Here is an 11,843-nt window from a genome sequence, read left to right on the forward strand (position 1 = left end):
TTGGAGTTTAGAGGTTAGATCTGAGGTTGCTACCTCAGATCTGGAATGGAAAAGGGTTAGAATGTATGAAAGTCCTTGTTTATGAGTGATTGAAGGAGCTATCTTGTCCCAAACCCAAACCCTAGAGTGAAAATGCCTAGATCTCCTTGGATTCACGTAAAGTTTGCCACTTTACGTGATGGATGGCCTTAGGAAGGGTAGATCTATAGTTTGGATCATATGCATGGCTTGGAAAGCCTCGGTATGGATTCAGACCCGGTGGTACTCGGCGAGTCACATGGGTGGACTCGGCGAGTTGCTTGAAGATAGGCTGGAACTCGGCGAGTTGGAAGAACAACTCGGCGAGTTGGATGAAGATGGCCTGGAACTCGACAAGTTGGAAGAACAACTCGGCGAGTAGGTTGAAGATAGCCTTAAACTCGACAAGTCTGTTCTTGGACTCGGCGAGTCTTGTCGAGAAGTCCCAATCTTTTCTGGTTGAGCCGAGAATCGGTGAGTCAAGGGATGACTCGGTGAGTTGTGTGTGAGTGGACTCAGAATTGTTGGACTCGGCGATTTGGGTCGCGGATTGAAGGAAATGCTGGGCATGGGGACTCGGCGAGTCATCGGGTTGACTCGGCGAGTAGAGTCAGTTAGGGGTTGACTTTGACTTTGACCAAGGGTTGACCTGTTGTCTTCCAGGGGTATTTTGGTAATTATTGGTAATTATTGAGTTCAGTGCTTTGGTGTTGTTCAGTGGAGGAGTTCGTGTTTGGAGCAGCTTGGGTTATCTGTTCAGTCGGCAGTTTCGAGGTGAGTTATCCTCACTATATCAACAGGGTCTAAGGCACCAAGGCCGACCCTTTATCGGATTGAGATCCGGGTATTTGTTGTATGTTATTGCTTTGATATGTTGCATCCTGGTAGCTAGGATGGTATATGTTAGAGACCTGGTTGAGGTCGGTATCCTGAGATGTAGGGTGATGCTATGCTAGTGACCGGTTAGGTCGGTATCCTGGTTATGATGATGATATGTTATGTGATATGTTTGATCGGTTTGTTGACTGTGAATTGTTATATGATTGTATTTTTATGTGCACATGGTTGTTTGGACTGGAGTTGGGTTGAGGCGGGTCCTGCTTTGTGCTGTAGGCCAAGATACCCGGGGCGGACCGGTTGTCCCGAAGGCCCAGTGAGCGGTCCGGATAGGCTGTAGGCCCCAAGAGGGCGGACCAGACGTGCCGAGGCTCGGAGAGTGGACCAGGACGACTGAAGGCCCGGCGCGGGCGGACCAGTCATACTGTAGACTCGGAGAGTGGACCAGGCCGACTGAAGGCCCGGCGCGGGCGGACCAGCCATATTGTAGACTCAGAGAGTGGACCTGGTGGATTGAAGGCCCGGTGCGGGCGGACCAATCACACCGTAGACTCGATGTATATGGCTAGACTCGGAGGGTGGACCAGGTGGACTGTTGGCCGGTGCGGCGGACCAGTCACACAGTAGACCCGAAGTGCATGGCTGTTCTGTGATCGGATATGTTATGGCATGTTATGCGTGTATGGTATATGTGGTTGGTATTTTGGGGATATCTCACTAAGCTTTCGGTCTTACAGTTGTGGTTTTATGTTTTTCAGGTTCTTCAGGAGACCGTGGCAAGGCAAATGCGTGATCGTACCGCTCCTCATGTTTATGTTGTGATGAGATTCTGGGAATACTTTAATTTAACTGTAATGAAAACCTTTTTGTAATAAATTAATGAAATCGGGGTGTTTTTGAAAAGTTTAAATTGGTTGGAATTTTTCGGTCGTTACATAACTAAACTCCCGACAACCAGTATGTAAAAAGTAAAAACATGTTTCTACAATTGTAGCGAATCTCCAGCTGAAGTAAACAACAATCAAGCAAATCAGATTAAAACATACTCAGAATAGCAATGAGCTTTCCAAATCTCTAGCCACATACTTCAGTAAAAACAGATCACCCCATCCATCCAAAGCTCTTAAAATATAGCCAAAAAAGACCACCTCGTAAAAGGATAGCTCCAAACATGGTCGAAATAGCATTGAAATTCTAAGTTTACACTAGATTAGAAACAAAGTATAAGAAAAAACTATAAAACATTGAATAAACTATTGAAAATAATTTGTGACCACAAAATTTCAACTTTCTGCTTTAAGGACTACCTCAAACGAAATGAAAACCATCGGTACAAAAGAAATTACACAAAAAATGAAACACAAACAGTAAGAATAACAACAGCAAATCGATTTCAAAAATCTTTCCAAATGCTCGACTCAGGTATAAATCAAACTTCTGAAAAAAACCACAAAAATCAAATTAAGAGATGATTGATGGCAACAAGTTTATAAAGAAATTAGTATTAAATTAAGAAAAATAAAACTTACCCAGATAGAAAAATCCAACAAGTCCTTCCTACTTTCGTTGCCCTCGCAGTTTGCTTTAGGTTATAACCTAAATCGAACTTACAATAAAAAAAATCGAACTCCAAGTCTCCAACTTGCACACAAATCTGAAATCTGAAATTGCAATACTATAAAAAATCTGAAATCGCAATACTATGATATTATTGAGATGATCGATTAAGTGCAACAGTAGGTTTAATTGACGAAAATTAATGACACTGAAGAATAGAAATCTGATGTAGAAGGATGGTAAACGGGATCAATGAATTAGTTAAGTCGATTTAGACTTTAGATCCAGCTCCTCGGTCTAGGGATGTCAAAAAGTCTCGTGGGGTCGCCGTCCCGTTTGGGGGAATTTTTTTAAAAAAATCGGGGGCAGGGGAAAGGTTAACCCTCGTTTTAATTTCGGGGTCGGGGGCGGGGGTAGGCAATCTCGCCCCGAAACCCCCATGGGGTCCCCGTTAATAAATTACACATATATTTACATTTATTAATTATATGAATACATTAAACAATAACATGATTGTGATCTTCCAAAATTTATCAAAAAACATATTTTTATGTTGTTAGTATAATGTTTTTAAGATGCCATAACTTTTTTATTTTTAACATGTAAGATTCTGCTATAAATAATTATTTGTTACTTAAAAAATAGCTTCTTTTAACCTAAATAATTTCTTTTAGCCCAAAAAAAAAAGGCAGTTTGAAATCAATCGGGGGCGGGGGTAGGAACAGGAAAATTTTGGGGGCGGGGGCGGGGGAACAGGAAAATTTCGGGGGCGGGGGCGGGGGAGGCACTCCCGGTCCCGTTTGCCCCCGTTGACATCCCTACCTTGGTCTCTACGAACTCGTACGTTTTTATAGGGGCCGATTGAATTTACCGATATGGATATTGCAATTCTCAAAGTGATTTAATTATTTGGCGCTCACCAACACGCCTTCGCTCTTGCCTCGCTCCCACACGATCGATTGAACTTCTTACTCATGGACTAATCTTTTTGGCTAACATAATATACATATTACTTAGTGGATTAAATTTATGCCCCTCCTTATATGTTGCCCTGGGCCTTGGCCTAACTCGCCCATGTATTGGGTCGGCCATGATCCTTACTCAACCACCACCACCAACATCCACTACCATCAACCATCTCGACCACCAACCATCGGTGACAACACCGCCAACATCCTTCCCTCTAAAATCATATCTGCATAAAAAAAAAATAAGAATTCACAGTTTAATTCAACATTTCAGACACTAATTCGCAGCTTAATTTAATATTTCAGACACTAATTCACAACTTAGTGCATCAAAAAAATACGCATTCACAACTTAATAACTTATATATTCACAAGTTAATACATAAAAAACACATATTCACAGTTTAATACATTACATTTATAACTCATTTACAAATATAAAATTCAGATATAGATAAAAAAAATAGAATTCACAGTTTAATACATTTCACACACTAATTCAAAGTTTAATTCAATATTTTAGACATTAATTCAAAGTTTAATTCACTGTTTTTGAATTCAGCATTTTAGACACTAATTCACAGACTAATGCATAAGAAAAACAAAATTCATAGTATAATATACATTTCAGACACTAGTTCACAGCTTAATACAAAATTTTAAACACTTATTTATAATATAAAAACTTACAGATCTTGTTTAGACATTTCATCAAACACCTTGCGTGTACATTGTTTTCAGATCTGAGGTGGTAGTGGAACAACAACTGGCCACCATGAAATGCTTTGTAAATGTAAGATTTATGTTTGAAAATACACCAGACGATCTCGCCAAATCCGATAAATCAGTATGTATTTGGCTTTAGATCTGAGATGATGATGACGATTAGTGACTCTCCCAACGATTTGAAGCAAAGAAGCTCGCCGGAAAACAAAAGGCTTAATGAGATCGCATCTAAATGTCAGATCTGACCATACCTATGCAGATCTGGAATGATTGCAAGTGGTGGCGATCGTCGTTGGTGGTACCAGAAGGTTGTGGTTATGGTGCGATGAAGGCGTATGTGCTCGTTGACAACGGATCTGGATGATCCTAGTGAAAATCCAACCAAATCTAGATCTAAAAAAATCATACGATCTGGTAGATTTGGTAATTCATGACATATCGGAGGTTCAGGTACATCTGGACTCTTGAAATCCGACGACCTGGCAGGAGCGGTAATAGGCCAGACGATAGTGCTAGCTGGCAGTGGTTTTCTCCAGAGGAAGTCCGCCGTCGGTGATAGTGAAAATGGTGGATATCACCAGAAAAAAAGAGATAGAGAGATAATCTAATTCTTAAAAATCTGATGAATGTTTGTTAAGGTTGTGCATTTTTGGAAGTATAACTAGTAATTTTGAAAGAAATTATAGAAAAAATCATAAAGAAATAACAAAAAATGATTTCAATAAATTACTTATTTGGATATTAGTTTGGTACGGGAAGAATGTGAAGCAACATGGATGCCTATTTACATTAATGATCATTATGTTATAGACATAGTATACCCTAGACTTAGTTCAAATTGTAAAGATAAACATAAATAGAGCTGTAGTTTAAATTATAGATAGGCTTTGTATAAGTTGTGTTTATCAGATTCTTGTATTTATCAGATCCTTTAGAATAGGGATTATCAGTTGTAATTCTTGTTATATATAAAGAGACTAAACCCAAGAGGTTGACTTACGCCAATATACACTTCTTGACTTGGTATCAGAGCTTTGATCCAAAGTCGAAACCCTAGTTCTCTATCCGGCTCTTTGATTCCCCTTCAAAGAGTATTTCTCTTCTTTCTCCAACGATGTCAGCCCCAGTCAAGTCCTCTACCTTTGCTACGGCTATTTCTTGCAAGCTAACTCGCTCCAACTTCCTCCTATGGAAAACGCAAGTGGTCCCTATTCTAAAGGGAGTCCAACTCTTCGGCCACCTTGATGGCACTACACCAGCCCCTTCAGTCGTGATAACTACAGAGACGGGTACCATCGCAAAGGAAGTTGAGCCCCCGAAAAAATCCCCAAATCCTGAACATAATGCCTGAGTCATTCAAGATCAGGCTGTGATTGGCGGTCTCCTATCCTTGATGACAGAGGAAGTTCTTCCCCAATTAATTCGCTGCACCAGCACTGTTCAGGAGTTGTGGACAGCGCTTCACACCATGTTCTCTGCTCAGCACCGTGGAAATTCAATTCAGATTCGTACACAACTTTCAACCACAAAGAAAGGAGACCTAAGTGCTGCTGAATACTACCAGAAAATGACTGGATTCGCTGATACAATGGCGAATATTGAACAACCGATGACTGATGAGGAAGTGATAGGTTATATGCTAGCTGGATTGGGACCAGGACATGGCGATTTGTTTACTGCCATAACAGTTCTCAGCAACGAACGGAAGGTTACATTTCCAGAATTTTACTCTTATCTAATAGCACATGAGGCTCAAGCCACCGCCATGAGAAGCACTGTGGAGTTCTCACCGTCTGCTAATAACGTCACACGTCAAGAAAACAACAGTAACAATAGTGCACCTCGTCGCAATAATACAAGTGGGTACAACAACTTCAATCAGAGAGGAAACCACAGAGGAGGTGGTTACCGTGGACGAGGTCGTGGGCGCAGTCGGAACAATGGAGGACCCCGCTGTCAAGTATTTGGCATACCTGGTCACACAACCCTAACTTGCAGAAACCATTTCAACCATACTTACCAGGCAGAGGACTATCGTGGGGCCAACAGTGTGACATCAGCTGGATATAATTCAGATCCAAACTGTTGTGTTGACTGTGGAGCAACTGATCATCTAACCAATGAGCTTGATCGCCTCACTGTCCAAGATCGTTACCATGGAAAAGATCAAGTTCAAGTCGCTAATGGAGCAGGTTTGTCTATTTCTCATGTTGGTCATTCAGTAATTCCCGGTTTAACTAGACCTCTCCATTTAAAAAATGTCTTATGTGTCCCACACATTAAGAAAAATCTTTTATCTGCGCAGAGACTTATGTCTGATAACCATGTGTTTATTGAACTTCATCCTAATGTTTTCCGTGTCAAGGACATAACCACGAAGAAAGTTCTACTACTAGGTAGGAGCAAAGGTGGTCTCTACCCTATACCTATCAGTCGTTCTAAAAGTCTTCCGTAACGTCATGGTTTATCAAGGTCAAAGTTTCTTCATCTCAACGGCATCGAAGATTTGGTCACCCCACTTCAGTAGTTGTCAAGACTATTTTAAATTCAAATAAGTTAGGTTGTTTGCCTAGTAATGAGTCATTAGTATGTGATGCTTGTCAATGTGCAAAAAGTCATCAATTACCATATAATACTTTTATTCGTGTCTCTACTTTTCCTCTTGAACTTATACATACTGATGTTTGGGGACCCGCTCAAGTGTCTAGCGGGGGTTTTAAATATTATGATAGCTTTCTAGATGATTACAGTCGATACACTTGGATTTACCTTATTAAAAACAAATCTGATGTTGAGCAAGTGTTTTATACCTTCCAAAATCACGTTGAACGATTCTTAAACACCAAAGTCCGTAGTGTTCAGTCAGACTGGGGGGTGGATACCAAAAACTACACCGATATTTTCAAAAAGGGGGAATCACACATCGTGTCTCATGTCCTCATACGTCCCCACAAAATGGAATAGCAGAACGAAAACATCGCCATATAGTGGAAACTGGTCTGGCTCTATTAGCTCAGTCATATCTTCCCCTCCGTTATTGGGATGAAGCTTTCTTGACTGCGTGTTACTTGATTAATCGTATGCCTACCAAAATTCTTAACAATATTGCACCACTTACACGCTTGTTAAGAATCAAACCCGATTATTCATTTCTTAGAGTCTTTGGTTGTGCCTGTTGGCCTAGTTTACGGAAATATAATACTCACAAACTCAGTTTTCGTTCCACATTGTGTGTTTTTCTGGGGTATAGCTCCCTTCATAAGGGCTATAAATGTTTAGATAGGTCCACAGGTCGCATTTATATTTCAAGAGATGTCGTGTTTGATGAAAATCGTTTTCCATACGCTCCTACACATACTCTATCTTCTATTCCTTCTAACTCAGAATCAGTCCTGTTTCCCCAGTCTGAACCGACAGTTACTAATGATCACATGAGCAGATATGACTTATCTATTTTGTTAGCTAACAATTATGATGCAGGTACAGCTGTACCACCCACTGTTATACCGCAAGTTTCCACTTCTGCACCAATCACTGTTCCAGTATCACATTTGCATGTACCCACAGAAGAATCCACACCAGCAACCACAAGCCCTGCTGCTGTGCCAGATACAACAACCTTGTCATCAGTCACTGCACCAGCAGCTGAACCTCAGGAGCCTGTGTCACCAGCCAACTCAACGTCCATGTCACCTCCACTTGTTGATCTATCGCCACCTGTACAGTCCACTCCAGAAGCTTCTCCACCAGGTATGACCACACGTGCTCGTCTGGGAAAAACTTTCCCTAAACAGTTCACGGATGGCACTATTCGCTATGATCTTTCTAAAAGAGCTTTCTCTGCTATCACCCCTACTTCTTATCGAGCTGCTATGACTGATCCTGCTTGGAGAGCTGCCATGGAAGCAGAATTTAAAGCACTCAAGACAAATCAGACATGGACTCTCGTTCCTAGACCCACTGGTATTAATATTGTTGGGTGTAAATGGATTTTTAAATTAAAACAAAATCCGGATGGTACTACTGATAAGCATAAAGCGCGGTTAGTTGCTCGTGGCTTCACCCAACAATATGGTATTGATTATCAAGATACCTTCAGTCCTGTAGTAAAGCCTGCCACTATTCGTTTAGTCCTTTCTCTTGCAGTCTCTCGTGGCTGGCATCTTCGCCAAATTGATGTTAACAACGCGTTTCTTCATGGTTTTCTGGACGAAGAAGTATACATGCACCAACCACCTGGCTTTGAAGACTCCACTCATCCTCAGTACCTGTGCAAATTACGCAAGGCACTTTATGGCCTCAAACAATCACCTAGGGCATGGTTTTATAGGTTAAGAGACCAACTTCATCAACTTGGTTTTCGATCCTCTAAAGCTGATACCTCATTGTTTATTCTTCATTGCAATCAGGTCACTGTATTTATGTTGGTGTATGTCGACGATATAGTTATTGTGGGATCGTCCCAACGGGTGGTGGACAAACTCATTCAGGCGTTGAGCTCCTCTTTCCCTATCAAAGATCTAGGAAGGCTTAGCTATTTCTTAGGTGTTGAGGTGCTTCACAATTCAGGGGGAATTACCTTACTTCAGCACAAATATGCGACTGATTTGTTGCATCGTACTAATATGGTGAATTGTAAAGTTGTCACCACCCCAATGATGGTCAATAATAACCTATCTAGCGATGATGGAAAACCTCTGAATGAGGAGGATACATTCAAGTATAGAAGCATGGTTGGAGGTTTGCAATATCTCACACTAACCAGGCCAGATATTTCTTTTTCGGTCAACAAGGTCTGTCAGTTTTTGACTAGACCTACTGATATTCATCTTGAGGCTGTAAAGAGAATATTGAGGTATATTAAAGGAACAATTACTACAGGGCTGCGTTTTCGAAAATCGTCCTCCACATTATTGAGTGTGTTTACAGATGCAGATTGGGCAGGATGTCTGGACTCTAGACGATCTACAGGAGGATTTGCAGTATTTCTAGGTCCCAACTTGGTTTCATGGAGCTCACGTAAACAACCAACAGTCTCAAGGTCAAGTACTGAAGCATAATACAAAGCCTTAGCAAATGGTACAACAGAAGGAACTTGGATTCAGGCAATACTAAAGGAGTTAGGTGTCAAACAAACTCGAGCTCCAATACTTTGGTGTGATAATCTGGGAGCCACTTATTTAACAACTAATCCAATCTTTCATGCACGTACAAAACATATAGAAGTCGACTTTCATTTTGTTAGAGAAAAGGTAGCAATGGGAGCATTAGATGTTCGGTTTATATCATCAAATGATCAAGTTGCAGATGGTTTCACAAAGCCTATGACTAGAAGTATGTTGGAGAAGTTATGATACAATCTGAACCTGATTCCGGTTAAGATTGAGGGGGAATGTAAAGATAAACGTAAATAGAGCTGTAGTTTAAATTATAGATAGGCTTTGTATAAGTTGTGTTTATCAGATTTTTGTATTTATCAGATCCTTTAGAATAGGGATTATCAGTTGTAATTCTTGTTATATATAAAGAGACTAAACCCAAGAGGTTGACTTACGCCAATATACACTTCTTGACTCAAATGTCATATTTTACTACGATTAATTATTACGTGTGTAATGTTAGAAATATATTTTGACATAAATACTATTAATGAAAGGGTTCTTGGGGTTCTTAATTAGGGTCTTAACCTTTAGTTGGTCTTATTTAAACTTTTACCTATAAAATAGATAATCTACTCTAATAAATGAAAGTTTTTTTTGCCACATGTCCTCTTCTCCTTCATTTGAACACATGATATTTTATAAAATTTTTAAATTTTTTATTTTCTATTTGTATTTTATTGTATTTTTCATTTTATTAAATTAAAATTCCATATTTAATATGTAAGGTAATATATATGTAAGATATTTATTACAAAAAATATTTATATATGTAATGTATCCAATACATTAAAGTCTCATTAATTTTAATAATTCAAAAAAATTCTTTTTTTTTTATAAATTCAAACTTTTCAAATTATTAAAATTTTATATTTAATTTTTTTTAAATAAACCATTTATTTATATAATAAATGAGTCTCACACCTAATTTTTATTATACATAAAATACATAAAACTTTGTTCACAAATACGCGTTTAATCAAAAAAATAAAAAAGGTAATATGTCATATAACATTATCGCTATTCTCTAACGCGTTACCTACAATTTTTATACACAATCAAATTCAGATCCACCGACTCCAAACCCTCTTCAATACCTTAAACCAAGAAATCCATACGTCTACAACCAAAATCATCTCTCCCGATCTTCGGCATCAAATTCTCCCTCTAAATCTCCGGCTACAATGGCTTCATCACCGGCGATTCTTCCCATCTCAAACCAACAGACCATTTCCACTGGTGAATCCCAGGCGCCCGTTTCCACCCCTGCAGTCCGTGCTTTTATCAACACCGTCACCGAAAACGTCCGATCTGGACTCTCCAGTCGCCGTCCATGGTCTGAACTCGTCGACCGCTCAGCGTTCTCCAAACCTGACTCCATAACCGACGCCGCTGGCCGGATCCGAAAGAACTATTCATACTTCCGCGTTAACTATATCACCATCATCGCCGCTGTCCTCGGGTTCTCGCTCCTCACAAATCCTTTCTCTCTGATCATCCTCGTCGGCCTCCTCGCCGCCTGGCTCTTCCTCTACCTCTTCCGTCCCTCCGATCCGCCGTTGGTGATCTTCGGCCGTACATTCTCCGAGCGTGAAACCCTAGGCCTGTTGATTATCTCGAGCATCGTCGTGATCTTTCTCACAAGTGTCGGATCTGTACTGATCTCCGCGTTGCTTCTTGGAACGGCGGTTGTTTCTGCTCATGGTGCTTTCAGGACTCCAGAAGATCTATTCCTTGATGAACAAGAGCCTGGTGCTTCCACCGGATTTCTCTCGTTCCTAAGCGGCGCCGCCTCCAGTGCGGCCGTTTCTGCCGCGCCAGTGGTTGCTGCTGCTCGTGTCTGAGTCGATCCCTAAATCGGTTTGATCCAAACTATGCTTTGTTTTGTCAATTTGAAAAGATTAACTGTATTATGATCGATTGTTAGATTGTGCAGCACCGAGTCATCGTTCATAAAATTTGTGTCTAGTTGATTACCAATTCGGTTTATATTTTTGATGTGTATTTTACTTACTTTTGTTATAAACATGATATTTTGATCTACATTTTCAATCTTTGTCATTCTCGTATCCCATTCTAATTGAACTTGAACAGCCATATGCTTGCATTGTAAATGGCGATAAAATATTTTGATTGAATTGTGATTGAGAACATTTGTCTTTTAGATTTATTAGCTTCAGAATTATCAACATATATTTCCACGTATATTTATTTTATTATTAATATGTATTGAATAGTATGTATCGGATAACTGGTTTCAACCAAAGCCAAATAATATGTTGTATTTTCGGATTGAATGGTTTAAAAAATCGACTAACTTTTGTTAACTCTTGAAGGAACCATATTGTGAAAATCGATGTAAATTGAATTGTAATTCAATTTTTTTGAAACGGATTTTACTTTAGTTTGGATGATTCTTGTGGAATAAGCATGCGATTCCTGTATTTTGCTTTTCTTTGGTTTGTTGCATATTCAATATTATCGTGTTAGAGGTTTTTTTTTCCTTGACTTTTGAAGTTGGGATTTTTCTGTTGAGGGTTATAGATTTTTTGAGTTGTATTTGAAATTGGATTTTCAT

The 11,843-nt window shown here is 39.7% G+C and overlaps 1 protein-coding gene across 1 annotated transcript; it reads left to right on the forward strand.

The window, feature by feature from the left end:
- The first annotated feature begins 10,297 nt into the window (after positions 1-10,297).
- On the forward strand, positions 10,298-11,326 carry LOC145054810 (PRA1 family protein B4-like). The gene has a single exon (XM_079003070.1). The coding sequence runs from the start codon at positions 10,450-10,452 to the stop codon at positions 11,107-11,109; it is 660 nt and encodes a 219-aa protein (XP_078859196.1). The 5' UTR covers positions 10,298-10,449; the 3' UTR covers positions 11,110-11,326.
- Positions 11,327-11,843: the final 517 nt, after the last annotated feature.

The sequence above is a fragment of the Lactuca serriola genome, chromosome 5 (assembly GCF_051521515.1).
Source record: "Lactuca serriola cultivar US96UC23 chromosome 5, Lser_US96UC23_V15, whole genome shotgun sequence".
In the NCBI taxonomy this organism is placed as follows: Eukaryota; Viridiplantae; Streptophyta; class Magnoliopsida; order Asterales; family Asteraceae; genus Lactuca; species Lactuca serriola.

Excerpts from the sequence above, each read along its gene's own strand:
- LOC145054810 (XM_079003070.1), top strand. The coding sequence starts at position 10,450 with ATGGCTTCATCACCGGCGATTCTTCCCATCTCAAACCAACAGACCATT.